Below are 15,968 nucleotides of genomic sequence, written 5' to 3' on the forward strand. Positions count from 1 at the left end.
AACAACAACCGGTCAAAATTAATTTCAACAGAACAAATTGAAATTATTGAAGCAAGATAAAATGCAATTATGCAACCATAATCTTTAAAAGATGAAACAAAAAGACAAGACCTTGCATTAATATTATATTTTTAATCTTTAATTGTTCAGTCAGGCAGCAAGTGCAAGCACTTTAATTGTTCCTTGACTGTTTGCTGTTAACATTATGGGGCTATCACTTTTCCAACACACAGCACTAATGAAGTAAATTCCTGCTGCATCTTCATCACCAACATCCGTATCTGAAGAACTTAATCTATGCCTAGCTGCTGGCTTCGAGATAGCCTGCAAGTGAACCCCAAAATTTAATTAGACGCCGAAATAACAACTTACAAATTTAGATGCCTAAAATGACAGCCCTGTGAAATATAGTGACCGACCTTGTGGTAGACGAATACTTCATTTGTTTCGCTGCCACAAGCAATGTATTCACTGTTTACCGTGAGACCCACAAAATTCTTCTCATTGGCGTGGCCTCTAAATGTGCGGAGCTGAGGAAAAAAAAAGAAAAGAAAAGAAAAGAAAAGGACCGAGTAAAATTTTTAAGCTTAGAAAGCCACTTTAGGATTCATAAATTTAGAAAAACAAAAGTTGTACACAAAGCCAGTCCAAGTTGATGCTAATTGCCAAGGCATTTTCATAATCAAATCGATGTTATAATTAATAATTGAGATCTTCAAAGTGAATGCTCTGTAAGTCAAACTGATTTGCCTTTCATAGCTACATATGCATTCTAGTGCAAATGATCTTGCACTCCACTTCAGAGAATTGTTCTCATTCCCACACCCACTCAATGCCACAGAGTATTCTTCCCGTAAAAGCTTTTGGAAATGAGAAAGGAAACTCCAGTAAATTGTACACAGTTTAATGGTTGTTATTTCTAGTTTCACCATTCTCAAATTTAGTAATCCTAAAGGCTTTAAAAAACATAATTGGTCAACTACAGCAAAATCATGATATGTCACACTACCTTACTTGTAAACATGATATGTCATACTGTAGACGAAAAAGATCATTCAGATGTAAACAATAGAACTGCACCTCAAAAACTGAATCATCATAAGCATTGCAACTTACTGCCAAATTTTCTTTAACATCCCACAAGCGCAATGTGCTGTCAGTAGATGCAGAAGCAAGCTCATTGTTGGACAGAAATTTTACATATGAAACAGCTTTCCTATGCCCACCGAAAATATGCAGGGGTTGGCTTGTGTTTCTCAGGTCATAATAATGAATGTGACGATCTGCGGAACCCACCTGCAAAACACATATCATATCTTTTTAATGGTCTTATCTGGCTAGATTATAGATCACGTGCCACAGCTCGGCGAGTGCGAGAATCGAAAAGGACATACCGCCACATAAAGGCTAGACCCGGGATTATACTTGACAGAACATATATTTGCTTTCATGTCAATATTAAGAACACTTGCCTCCTGATTTGTGCACCAAACTTTGACCTGATGGATATGGCGCAAAAATATACAGAAATTAGTCTAAAATAAGTCCTAGTGTCCATGAGAACCTGAAAAGAGGCCCGCCAATGGAAAAACAGAAGAAGATTTAATGGAAGGCAAGGAACATCACAAAACTTTCAGTGCTTTGACAATGAACCTAAAATTATCACACAGGAACCAAACATATCATATCAACCATTTTCTGACTCCCTCAAACCACCCAAGGAGCTGCAAGAGAAAAAGACCTGTTTGGACTCATCAACCTGTTCTGAATTAAGACCTAAGGAGCTGCATGAGAAAAAAGCTACACCAGTTGATTCTTTTTTACATGATTCCTATGCTGTATATTATAGTTAAAATATATTGGAATAAGAAATAATAGTTAAAATATACTGTCATTTAACAGAATAAAGTTTTCCAGTGTTCCTAAATACCTTACAGTCATCACTGCCAGACACAAGCATCGAAGGTTCGGCGCGCGAAAAATCAACGCTCCATGCTCGTTTTTCATGCTCTTCATACTCCATTACACTCTGAAAAGAAAAACATGGTTAGCATAGGTCAAGAGAGTACGTGGAGGTGCGTGGTTGTGTAAGCCCCACTAAAATTAGGGTATATTAGTCTAACCTCCCTTGAGCTTTGGCCTTTACATCCACAGATTAAACTTTTGCAAAATTACTTTTGACACCTTGCATGAGTTAGAAACCCTAACAACCCTAAACGGCAAATGGGAATTGACAAAATTACCCTCATCTGAAGTGTTGATGTGATTGTAATAAGACAAATTACAAAACTAACCCTGTTAGGAAATAGTGTCATGTGTGGGCATGCTCCATGAGCAAAATTTGTGTCATGATCTATATGTTGAGTCACTTCAGTGGAAGGTTTGCATCACATTGAAGCTATGGTTGTAGATTGAAAACTGAGTCGATGCATCAACATCTTGCTTCAACCTTCATCAATCACACAATATAAAGAAGGTAAGTGGCCTAGGAGGCCATAGGATTCGCAGTGAATAAATTAGAAAAATTGAATTAATTGGAGTTAATTTAAAACTAATTAGTTTCAAAATAATTATAAATTTAATGTTGAATATTATTTCATTAGGAATGAATTTGGAAAGCTTAATGTTGGTGAGAGAACTTAGATTTTCAGTTTAAGTTGAAACTTGGAAGCCAATTTAAAAGTTACTTTAGGTAAGAATTTCATGTTGTGAAAACTGACTTTTGTGTCTTTAAAGATATATTAAGTATAAATACTTTGAATTTCATGCTAAGCCTTACATATTAAGATACTAGACTCGATAAGCTTTCCAACTATATATTACATGCCCAATTTTGAGTCCATTTGACCACTCAACAAAGTGCCTGAATTCAGGCTACGTACAGTAAAGTTCAGTAGAAAAGGTCGATGTTGATCAATCGAAGTTACTCCGGAGTGACTCGATCGATCGAGGAAAACCGAGTAGGTGTCAACCGATACATCTAGAGATCAAATGGACACCTCAACAAAGTGACCACTCAACAAATATATTACATGCCTAATTTCGAGTCCATTTGACCACTCAACAAAGTTCCTGAATTCAGGCTATGAACAGTCTAGTTCAGCAGAAAAGGTCGATGTTGATCAATCGAAGTTACTCTGGAGTGGCTCAATCGATCGAGGAAAACCGAGTAGGTGTCAACCGATACATCTAGCGATCAAATGGACACCCAAAGTTGGTTAAAAACATGTTTACAAGTCCGAAAAGGTTCCTAAACTTTTCAGAACTCATAAAACATTCCTAATCAATTTCTGATCACTCCAACACTAGAAAGGTGTTTTAGGGTTCTCTAAACGTAAGTAACATAAAAGACACAACTACGCAATTATGAGAAAGATATGAGAGCCTTATTTTTGAATCACAAGTGAGGTTCTTCGTAGAATATCCTATATTGTTGTGTGATCGAGTTTTGAAGCAAGAAGCTTAACTGAATACTTGAAGATTGGTCAACCACAACACATACACATCAAAGGATTGGATGACGATCAAATCAATTGTTAGAGAAATGAACCGTGTCAGGAGCGGATTGTGTGTCTACAGAATCGAGTGGAGAGTTTGCTGGATCAGTCTGTGTCAACAGGTAACTGAGGTTCTAGGGTTTGGGAACTATTAACCTAGTGTGACTTCTTTCTCATAGTGGATTTGGTCTGGCCCTGGACTAGGTCTCATGGTTTTTATTCTGTTGAGGTTTTCCGCATAAAAATTGTGAGTTCATGTGTGTTATTTAGTTTTGCTCTCTATATTTTTAACTGATCCATCCATATTGCCACATTTTAAATAAAATTATTAGAGTTTAAAAATCTTAGTTAAAACTGAACAAGATCTATTCACCATCTCTCGATCTGTTTTGGGCCTTGCACTAACTCTGGTATTAGAGCCTTGGGTAATGATCTTAACATTTAACAAACCCTATTAGAAAATTCTCAAATTTTACCCATCAATCATTTTTCTCTACCCTCTCACCCATTCCCCATTCTTTATCGTCTCTCGAACCCACAACACCGCCCCGATTGCCACCATTTTTTGTCTCCTCTTGGATCCAAAATTCAGCTTTTATCATCCCATGAAACCTCCTGATTTTCTCTCACCCACTGCAATTTAATCCATCAAATTTACTGCAATAATTCCCAATTTGCACCATCGTGTTCCAGACAAACCCAAGGCCTTAATTTGGACAACCATGATTGTATGGACCCAATAACCAAAGAAACACAAAACTCAAATATACATATATATATGTGTTCATGTATATGCAATATATTTGTGAACATACATGTATGCACAAATAAAGCACTCCAGCATGGCACAAAGACACTAATGTTGCGTTTGGGAGCACCAAATCGGCGCCTTGAATTTGGAATTGGAACAAATTTAGTTCAAAGTAAATTTCCTCCAATTCCAAACCCAAGCCACCGATTCTGTGCTCCCAAACATAGCATAAAGACATAAAATGAAGATTAGGGACAATGGAACCAACTGTGACTCCATCATAAGACCAATGGACTTTTCTAAGCACATACATGATACATCTATATATATATATATATATATATATATATGAAGTAAATGTTTGTCTAGCCTTTGTATCAAACCTGTTTTCTGTGAAAAAAATTGCAATTTTTGTTTGGGTGTAAGTAAATCTATGGTGGTAAATTTGGTATCAACCAAAGCTGGAAATTTTCATTCAATGGTAATTCTGTTGGGGAGAAAAAAAAAATCACTAGTTGACAGGACTCTCTTTGGGTGGAGGGGCCAAGAGGAGTCGTGTCAGTTGGGGTTGGGGTTTGCGCATTTTTTATATATTATATAGTATATATAATTAAAAAATATATATATGGGTTAAATTTTGCATTTAAAAGCATTTGAAGGGTAAATGTGTAATTCACTCCACCTAAGGGAAATCTTGTCACTCAACGTGAAAAAATTTAATGCCACTTATGGAGATTTAAGAGTTAGGGCCTAACTACAATTTTGGCCAAACCTCGGGCTCAGGGGAGGTTGACCATAATGTTGACCAAAGTTTAATTTGTGGTTGCAATTGCCCAACCTCAGGGGAGATCGGGGTAATTTATCCTTAAGATTAAAAGGGGAAAAAATAGAGAACTCCAAAGAAGAGATATTACCTGACGAGTACTCACATCCCAGACAGTTACCATCCCCTCGTAATCACTGCTTGCTATATGGTTTTTCTTGTACCTGTTCCAGCTCAGGCAGCTAAGCTTGGATCTTGTGGACATTTCCACGATAGGGCATTGCACATCTGCGGGTTCATTCACCACCTGGAAAGCAATCAAATGGCAATTATTAGCTAGTGAGGCAAAGATACAAGTATGTACATATTGGCACCTATTGTTTTAAAATATGAAGTAGCCTCAACAAAGAGATTCTAGCTCAAGCAGCATATAATTAGAAAATAAAAAATATTATGGTGATCGAGAGGTCACTTGAACAATATGGCCACAAAAATGAAAATATCCTAAGTAGAACAAGTAAAAGATTATACTGAATGATGATCACAACTTGAATTTGAGATCCAGCAAAACTAACCAAAACCTCAAGAATGGTAATTATGTACTTTTCAACCAAGATACGCCACAAACTATCAAACTTAATACTCCAAAAGAAAACAAATACGGAGTATTACAACCATTAAGATTTTTCAAACCCAGCTATGAAAATTTGTGTTGACCATAATAAAGGGCCACAACAACAATAGTGAGCCCCAATACAGATAAATAGACAAATTATAAACTCTTTATAGAGACAGGAGTCGTCAAGTGTCACGTTCAAAATTCTCCATAGAACCATTTCTACAAGTTTAGATAAATTAAATAATAACAAACACCAATGCTCCAACTCAATTATCTTGTTCAAAACCTACCGATGAATATTCAAAAATCTTGATCCGTCGTGATACTCCAGCTGTGGCAAACAGTTCATCATCTCTGTCAAATTCTATACTGCAACAAAAGAAAGGAATTTTAACGCATGACAGATTTGATTATTACATAGAACTGCGAGAGAGAGAGAGAGAGAGAGAGAGAGATAAAGATATTACATATAAATTAAGACTTGAATTAAATTGTATTACACATAACAAACTTAACTGACCTTGATACAATATTGGCTGGGTGAAAAAGATCCCCATGCCTAAGTTCAGCAATGACCCTCAAACGACTATTTGAACAACAATACAGAAGATGTGTAAGTATGCAATTCTGTTGAGCAACACACGCACACACACACACGAAGTAATGGAGACAAATCCAAAAGGCTTCCTAAACAGAAACTAAAATTTGTTCACAAATAAAATAATAAACCTGTATCGTGTAAAGGTAGACAATACAGATTGGAAATCCTCAAGTCCTGCATGATAACCTTCTCTTGTGTTCCTTTCTTCCTGTTTATGTGATTGTCTAACCCAATGTCTTCGCTTTTGCAAGTAACACTCCTGTAGGTCATTGAACTGTTGGAAGAGAAATTATTATACAAAATTAAACTGCAAATAAAATGAAATTTCAATACAAGCTACATATCATTTTAGACAAATTCACCAGGACAGCCTCAACCTAATAAATAATCGATGTTTTAAGCTTCAGATAAAATTTTCTGAAGAGCACATACAGAGATTAGACAAACGAAAGCATATCATCACCATAACTCACATCGAGGTTCTAGTTCTTGTCATCAAAAGGACCGGGTTTACTTTTGGATCAGAAAATTATTAGGTATTTATATAATGGCATGATCTCTGCTCTGGATGCGGACTATCAATAGTAGTAGGCTGTTGCCTGCTGGTTGATAATAATTTGATCCACTGAATGGACAACCCAAAACATCTCTTATATTTATTCATGCATAATTGTTAAGCAACTGAGCAAAAATTATTTCATTTCCCAGCCTAGAGAAATGAAAAGTTGCAAGGGTGCTGACCTGTGCATGAACTTGTCTTTTTCTTGCTAGTGTCACTCCTGATTGAGTAAGATGTTGTGAGTCCGACAAACTGTAAGCATCATTTTTTTGGAGTATTTGAGAGCTCTCAAGAACCTGTGCATCAGCTTTCATGATCTGCGGATTCCCTGAATCCATCCGACATTGACCTTGTACACTGGGGACACAAGAATTGATGCCACTGCTACGTTTATCAATTAATGAAGGCCATGCTTTTGTTGCAAAAGGATTATCAACAAGCATCCTCAGCTTTACTGAATATCTCTCTCTTGCTCGACACAATTCTACTCTATGTCTTTCCACAGCATTAATGTCCTCCTTAATGTACTGGAGATCAATTTGTATCTACAAAGGAAGCAGGAGACTACTGCGATTAGAAAAGTAACCCTGAGGCACAATGCAGTCACCTGAAAGCTAAACAAAACACATGCCACATCGTGATGCATACGAGAAGATGAGACATGCCACTCAATGGGTCTTGCCCACCAGATATTTTATTAAAACTGCCAGCTTAGATGCACACTTTTGTACATGAATTCCATAATCACATATCCATAGTCAGTATAGCCCCTATTAGACCAATTATAAAACAAGCCAGAAGTATTCTATGAATGATTGATCAAGGGCACCACAGAAGGAAGCATAAAACAAATATATATATATATATATATATATATATATATATATACATGTATATATAAATTGCTTCAATAAGAAAAGTCCTATACATAGACGTTAGAAAACTTGCTTTATCCAGTCAGTTAATATCAAAATGTTCACTATAAACTTATTTGTAGTCTTATTCAGACAATCTTTTCAATTACTTAGTCTTGTCCAGATTGAGATAGCTTTTAGATACTTAATACTTTTTGTTTTCAAAAATCTGTTGACCTAAGTTTTGATGCCATTCAGCGATAAATCACTCCATATATTACTGCAGTACAGTGGGTGTTGACAAAAATCCATCTAGGTGTGATATTTTGGACTATGCTCCTGAGGGCTGTTGTATGGCTCAACAATTTAATGCTTGAACATCAGCGCCATTGGTGCAAGTTCGAGCTTCAGAGCAGCCACTTTGTTGCTTTGTTAAATACCAAATGTTAGGGCTGTCTCGTGTTCTTTCTCTTCAGGTTCTTGTTGTAGCAGGACCACAACTAAGTAATGTCCTTTTGGACAATGCATCCTCATCCTTTGTACAGCCCATGGAAACTTTTGCGAGCAGATATAGTATCCATCCAAATTGTAGAATAACATTTCATACATTTGATTAGGAAATCAAAATATGAGTAGACCATAAACTATAAATTCAAGTACCTCTTTAAGCTCTTCAAGCTTTTGCTTCCTTAGGCAATGCAAAAAGTCTAGCAGAATCTGTGTATTAACTTCAGCTTCTTCTTGCTCCAATTTTCTCTTCTTATTCACAAGGAGAGACAAGAGTCTATCTAGCTCCTTAACTGACACCTTGTGATCCTGTCTAAGAATCACCACAAAAATATGTTAACAAATGAAAGTAATTACAGATAACGAGATGGATAGTAAAAGATACATTCAAGTGAATAGATCCACAAGTGAATTTGGATTTGGACATGATTGAAGATGACTATCTCAATATTGGTCCCAGCTGGAAAAGAAATTCATTAAGCAGGGAATATCTATTAACATATACAGGATCCTGCATGATCTTTCTTTGAAGTCATCTATGGTCTATGAGGCAACAACTTATGCCCTGAAGCAATATAGATGATTATAGTCAAACTATAAGTAAAGGAATTAATTTTATTTCCTTGCCTGGCAAATGATACATGACCATGGACAAAATGAAGAATTACCAAGCAACAAATATCTTATCTAATCCTTACAAGAATCTCCCAATAATGAAGATGAGATGTCTTATATAACAAAATGAAAGAAATTTAAACCAATGTTTGCATATTAATATCAAAATTTAACTAGGAGTGACTAAACATCAATTGTTGTCACTGTTTACCATTTGTTGTGTATGAATTTGAGATGACTGGTTTAATTTTTCCTTTACTAAAATATTCAAAGAGGTTACACTGCAAATGTCTGAACTAGTAACTATCAAGTATTGTATTCCAATAAGTAAAACGAAGCCCCAAAAAAAAAAAAAAAAAATTAACAGGCTAGTTTAAATCTTTTACAGCTATTTAAAAATATATATATCAAGAGAAGCAAAAACAAGCATCAACCTTCACCGTAATATATTACTGACTTACAAATCCAACAAATAGTTTCCAAGAGTCCCCATAAACCTCAGCCAGCTAGTGGTTCTAAAGCCTCAGGATAAATAGAACCTCCTAGACTATCAATATATATCTATCAAATGAAGTTATAGTTTGAATATATACAAGGATACGTAAACGTAAACATAAATAAATACAGATGCATATTCATACTAAGCCCTGATTCTTTGATGAGATCTTATTCTTTAATAAACAATTAAGCCAACTCAAAGTGCACGATGAGGCAAACTAAGGTATGAGATGAATACCTCATATCAGCCCCAATGCCACAAATAAGAGGCCCGATTTTTAATGTGGTTCGATAATACTTCGCTACATTCACAGATGAGAAGAGACCATTATAATCATATTAGATAGGCCCAAAGCCAGGCCAAGACCTTGTAATACCTTCATGCAAGCATTTAATCATAAGCCTCGATTACTAGCCTGGGTATATATTTATCTTCTCAAACATTAAATATTTCTCTTTCACACAAGATAACTCTACAAATTAGAAAATGAATGAATAAATATACGAAACTGAAACAATCTCAACATCTGCTAAAGCTATTCCATTATAGGGAGACAAGAAGTACTTCAATAAGTCCTATCCAACAAAATGTATAATCAATAACTACGAGTATTAATTCAAAATTGTCCAATTAAATAAAACAACTGACCTTGTGTAGTGCCTGGCGAAGCTGTTCAAAAGGTGTTGCATTTTTCGCTATTTGACTAGCGGAAGTCTTCATCAAAAACTACAAAATTGGACAAGAGAGGTTAACACGAAGCTTGATTTAAGGTAAATAATTCCAAGATATGCAAATAACGTTCAAACATAAGAGACGGTAACCTTAAATATATATATATATATATATATCAAGAGAGGGCACTCCGAAGTGTAACTTTCATTTCTTCAGAATTATCTTAAAGAAGTTTCACTTCTTAAAAGTTGAATAACATGTGGTGTATCTCTAGATTCTCAAAATAGAAATAAAATGTTTGTACTCAATTTCAAATTGTGCAGGCAGGTGATATAAAAAATTTAGACATTAATGTCAACCAAAGAAACTTAATAAACCATTGTCTAGAGATCGTTTAAAAAATTCACTGTTTTCGTACTAATTTCATGGCTATATGGTGTGGCAAAAACAGAAAATGTTAATGACTACTGTCCAGCATTTGGATTTAAGTGTCGGTATGTTGATTCCCTCCTTCTTTTTGTTGCTTTTTTTTTTTTTCATTTTGGAAATCCTATTGCATTTTCATGAATGGCGTGAACTGGAACTAGACGCCTCTATTTTTAAATTATAATGTTAAATGATTAACTTTAATTTTCTTCTACAGGGCTTAGTAAGAGCGTGATTATAACAGCAAGAAACGAGTAAGGCATATGAATGAATGCAATGTATGGAAAGTGACGATATTAGTTTCAATAATGGAAGCAGTTATGATGCAGAGAAATGAGCATGTATCTGGTTTGTATTTGCCCGTATGTGCATCCAAGTAAGAATTTTTAAAAGTTATATATTATTAGAAAGAGATTAGTGGCACTTTAGGAATCCCAACATCACGTCAGGCAAAGAACTATTACTAACAAGGGTTTTAGAATATATAGGTAAGTGTGAAAATTGTTAATGGCTTGCAATTCTATAGAACTCACTAGGAATAAGCACCAAGCACAAAAAGAATTAAAAATTGACGTGGTAAGAAACTATAGAATACACGGAATTTCACAGGAAGATTTATTTTCATAATTGTCCATTTAATTAAGTTCAAATAAGTTGTATCTTGCTCAAACACATCCATTAAATAATATCTATGTACTTGAAAAGTCTGTTTCAAATTGCCAAGTTGCAAATAGTCAGTTATCAAGTGCTGATTATGAGTTTACTAAATGGCAAAATGAACAAAAATAAGAAATGTGAAGGGTTGTACCTAAATGACCCAACAAATTCGTAACTGGAATTAGGGGATCTTTTTTAATTGATTCATTTATCACAGTGTGGTATTTTACATAGTTGAATGGACCCATCCGAGAACAATTGGATGATGATAACATTATCAAAGATTAGAATTCTTTATTTTTATTCAACAACGTATAAATAGTTCCTTGATTTTGGTTAAGGAATTGTTGTTGAATCCTTGCCTTGGAATAAATGGAAGAAAACAGATTGATATTAGTCTGATCTAATCCATTTTCAGAGATAAATCCTGAACCTAACGGATCATTCCTTTTGCTGGTATACGAAAAACTTATCCTCACCCTCCTCCAGCTTATCACCGACAGTCTGTCCAGGGTCCCAAATAACGATGACAACTAAACACATAGGTTGCACTCGTTGCAGGACTTAATCCAACACTTTACGACACGAATTGATGACAGACATACACCACCTGTTTCCGAGTTTCTGAAGGCACCCCTCTTTCGAGAAGATTTGCCGCATGTCTAAGTTAATAGAGAGAGAAACTATTTTTTTTTTAAGATAATAGGTGTATCAAGAGTGAGGATTTAAGGATCTTGGTGAAGGATAAGATGATGAATTTGAGCAAGAAGGAAAAGTAGTTTAAGCTATTCAACAACAATCATATAGAAAGCTTAGTTTTATATGAATATTGTAACTTTAGGGAGAATAAATATTTTCATAGGGATCAAGTTATGCAAGCGATAAAATGCATTTAATAACACGTGCATTCTTATTAAGGCTTGGATGTATTTGGGTAATGATAACAAATCTTGATTAACAAGTGATTTAATAGATCAAAACGACTAAGAACATGCCTCATAAGTGATGAAAAATCACATAGTACCTATATATAAAAAAGGGGAGGTGTTTAAGTATGTATAAATTATCAATGTATCAAATTAATGAGTCATATTACAATATTTTGAAAAGAGAGTGATTAACCAGTGACTAAGATTTAAAGCGACAATCTTGAATAATCAATTTAGATTTTTATTGGGGAGATCAAAAATGGAAAGTATTTACCTACTGAGGAGATTAAGAAAAGATGTAGAGAACAAGGACCATATCAATTTTATATATTTTCAAAAAACCTATGATAGAGTCCCTACAAACAATATATGGTGGATTTTGGTTTTCCCCGGGGGGGGGGGGGGGGGGGGGTGGGGGCGTGGGTGCAGGAGGGAAGACTCCCAAATAGATATATTGACATAATAAAAGATATATATGATAAAGTTGTACCTACAAGACAAACAATTACTAGAAAAACAAGTGAATTTCTAATTATGACAAAACTAAATATATGGATTATGGAATGCAATTTTAACAAACTAGGAGTACAAGGGGATACATAGAAAAGATTGAAGATCAAGAGATACCAAAAAGTGAACAGTTTCATTATCTAGGCCTTATTATTCACAGAGAGGGAGATATTAAAGATGAGAGTGCTTATAGAATTAAAGCAGAATGGATTAAGTAGACTAGTGTCTTTGGCATATCGATTGATGTGTAACTCTATAATTAAAAGGTGAAAATTTTGAAATAGATATTAGACCAACCATATTACTAACAAATTGCATATTCAAAAAAAGAATGTAATTCAGTATCACAAGAAATTAAGTACATCTGTGAGATTGTGAAACAAGCACCCAATGATTTTTTTTTTTTTTAAAAAAAAAATAAAAAAAAAAAGGAAGAAAATCTACTAAATTGGTTTGACTATGTGTAAAAAAACCAATAACTCCATCATTAAGGAAGAATGGAGTAAAACAAAATTAACATAGGAAAGACATACTAATAACTGATTTAATGCATTTACGGCTTTACATTAAAATGTTGAAAACAGGATAAATGAAACTGACCTCAAATTATTGGAGCAATACTGTTTGGAGTTGAGTTGGGCTGATTTAAAAGAAACTCTAAAAGCAAAATCTAATTCTCCAAATTTAGCTCAACCAAACATTACATGATGGAACTTGAAAATTTTCAATTGACCTCTATTTAATTTATGAGGAAACAGACGAAATAAAAAGATTGCAAATGTATATATATTTTTCTTTTTCCAATTTCCAGATGACATTAGCCATAGAGGAAAATATTCAACAATTTCAATTCCTTTCTATGCCATAACCCAAAATTATTCATAAACTAGGATGTTAATAAAAAAATAATAATCTGTGTAATTGGAATATTTATACCTAAAATTGACCGTACAAAATAATCTAGAAAAGCAGACATATATATAAAAGAAAATTGAGTGTAGGATAAAAGAAAATTAAGCAGTGATTGACCTTATTGAGGAGAAAATTAGGGAAGAGATGGTTGGTGGTGAGGTAGTGTCCACAACAAGGACAATCGTTCTTGCTCTGAAGGTGAGTTGCAATGCACATGTAACAGAAGCTATGGCCACAAGCTGTGAGAAACGCGTCTTTAATGATCTGCATGCATATGGGACACAAAAAGTCCTTGTCCAGCTCCGGCGCTACAACCGCCGTCTCCGGCGGCGGCGGAAGTGGAATTGGCGGTGTCGCCTGCTCGCCAATAGCATCGGACAATGTTGGTTCAGACTTGACGGCGGGCACCAGTGCCCCCATTGAGCTCTCTCCCATCTCTTTCTCTCTCTAAACAATACAATTTCTCTCTCTGTATTACAAATTATGTAATTGTGGTTGGTGGTGGTGGTGGTAATTGAGCAGAGAGGTGTGTGTTTAAAGTTTATTGCTGGGGCAGCTTCCGTACGAAATAAGAAAGAATGGCACTGCGTTATTGAACAGACCGAGTGGTTGTTTGAAATGAGAGAGAATGTGTGTTTGTTTGTGAGGGTAGAAACGGCCCACGTTAGGCGGGTGTTTCCTCTGATTCGTTTTGCCGTATGATACATACGTATGGCGTTTTCTTCTCATACGGGTCTATTACTTTGAGAGCCACGTTTAACTGCGTCTAGGTTCTTCTTTCACTCACATATGCAAAATTTATATACACACGTATAACAACTTTAATAATACAAATATCTATATTTTTCATAGTAAATATTTCCTACAAAAATTGTGCCTACCTTTTTATTATTATTTTTTTTTTTCCAAAATAATTGTCACAATTCAAAATATAATGTACAATTTTTTTTAACATTCCTAATTTACCCCGGAGGCCACCTTGATGCTATGTTTGAGGGATGGAGAAGAGAGAAAAATGATTAACTATTTATACATATAAAAATTTTAATTTTAACCTTTTCAAAAAAATTCAAATGAATATCTACATTTTATTATTTTATACCATGAGTGTATATTGGTAAAAAATATATAAAAACTTTATTTTTCTTCTTTCAAAAAAGAAAAAAAAATCATATAAAAAAATTAAGGAGACATCTTTTCTTAAAAATTAAGGAGACATCTTTCCTTACTCAGGGATTCTTCATGATCTCGTCCCTCCCCCTTTCTTCCATCCATTTTCTCATCTCTCCACCAGACGAAAAGTAAAAATTACAAAAATAATTAAAATTTATATAGACCCACCTCATAAAGATATATATGAAAAGACATCTTTTGATGAAATGGAGGAAAAACCATCTTAATCTCACTTTTTCTTTTTTATGAAAAATTATTATGCGTCTATTGGAAGATTGCCCTAATAATTGTATATATAAGTCAACCACATAGGCATTGATTTTCATCGACCATTTACCCTTATCACTCGATCACTGAGTTTAATATTGGGCGTAATTTAATTATCACACTATAATTTATAAATGTTAAATATAAATTATGTTAATAGAAATTAAGATTAACTGCACACAATTCCTTAAATTATAAAAAATTTGAACAACACCTTTTTGTAATAAAATTAACCCCGTTGAAAATTTGCAAATAAGGCTATTAATGTTTATAGTTATCGTTTAGCAGATCTTGAAAATCAACCTCTAAGATTAATTACACAAATCCCTCTAAAATATGAAAAAACTACACATTATTCATGGAACAAGAGTAATAAAAAATATTTTAATGCTTAGATGCTTTGAACTTAATTGTACACATATAATATCTAGATACTTGCAGTACTAGTGTAGGCTGAATTCCAAGTTTTGTACCAGTGTGTGAAGAAGACTTGTGAGACATCACGTAAACATATGATATGTCAAGTGGTCGACACAGTGCCACGAACACAGCTGTTTGCTTTCCCATAGTTTACTTTTGTTTCTGCGTTTTTGGCCACTTCTTGCCACTTTGTTCATTTTCAACCTTAGAGGACGGTTGAGTCGTCATTAAATAAATCAATAAATACAATTTTAGAAACATTAACTACAATTCCTCAACAATTAAATAGAAAGCTCAGTCCAAAAAAGGCAATAATTTTAAATCAATAATTATACATTATTACTTATTTTTCAAACATAAAAATCATCCATCCACCATTGTAAGCTCAATATATTTCTCATTTTTTTTTACACTCAAGTTGCCCCCTAAGGAAATTTGAACTCTCAACTTCCTACTTTGAAAGACTACTGAGTGAGTGAGAACGAGCTAACTCAGATAAGAGTTTTCTAAATCAGCCTTTGAATGTTCAAAAACAATCACCACAAAAGTAAATAAATACAAACTCATATGCACCTCCCATGAAAAGAAACTAGAAAGTTTCAACAGCAACTTCTTTCTCTAGTTGGCTTACTTGAATTGAATTGATCATTTCATCTCACTGTAAAATTCCATAACAGGACATTGGCCAGCAATTCCTAGTGTGTGTGTGTGTATTTCACACACCCACATTGCCCCTA

The 15,968-nt window shown here is 34.4% G+C and overlaps 1 protein-coding gene across 4 annotated transcripts; it reads right to left on the reverse strand.

The window, feature by feature from the left end:
- Window positions 1-92: 92 nt before the first annotated feature.
- LOC132267364 (E3 ubiquitin-protein ligase COP1-like) lies at window positions 93-14,008 on the reverse strand. Of its 4 annotated transcripts, none has more exons than XM_059768536.1 (13): window positions 13,489-14,008; window positions 9,914-9,991; window positions 8,305-8,460; window positions 6,973-7,335; window positions 6,360-6,490; window positions 6,151-6,216; window positions 5,921-5,999; window positions 5,163-5,318; window positions 1,931-2,029; window positions 1,395-1,499; window positions 1,117-1,296; window positions 420-530; window positions 93-324 (listed from the first exon to the last, which is right to left on the reverse strand). In XM_059768536.1, exons 1-13 carry the CDS (start codon window positions 13,804-13,806, stop codon window positions 151-153), a joined length of 2,016 nt encoding a protein of 671 aa, XP_059624519.1. In that variant the 5' UTR covers window positions 13,807-14,008; the 3' UTR covers window positions 93-150. The 4 variants fall into 4 exon arrangements, with proteins under 4 accessions (XP_059624519.1, XP_059624515.1, XP_059624526.1 ...); XM_059768532.1 differs by having other exon boundaries at window positions 6,360-6,505; window positions 13,489-14,005; XM_059768543.1 differs by having other exon boundaries at window positions 6,360-6,505; window positions 8,305-8,464; window positions 13,489-13,628.
- Between the last annotated feature and the right edge of the window lie 1,960 nt (window positions 14,009-15,968).

Source organism: Cornus florida, unplaced genomic scaffold (genome assembly GCF_030987335.1).
Source record: "Cornus florida cultivar Cherokee Brave unplaced genomic scaffold, ASM3098733v1 CherokeeBrave_3.0.0_Hap2_Chr01, whole genome shotgun sequence".
Classification (NCBI taxonomy): Eukaryota; Viridiplantae; Streptophyta; class Magnoliopsida; order Cornales; family Cornaceae; genus Cornus; species Cornus florida.

Bases quoted from the DNA above. Each gene is read 5' to 3' on its own strand.
- LOC132267364 (XM_059768532.1), bottom strand. From the start codon at position 13,806: ATGGGAGAGAGCTCAATGGGGGCACTGGTGCCCGCCGTCAAGTCTGAA. The intron at 6,506-6,972 runs GTCAGCACCCTT...CTCTTCCAACAG, and splicing joins AAAGACAAGTTCATGCACAG to TTCAATGACCTACAGGAGTG. The intron at 1,500-1,930 runs GTATTTAGGAAC...CATATCCATCAG, and splicing joins CTGGCAGTGATGACTGTAAG to GTCAAAGTTTGGTGCACAAA.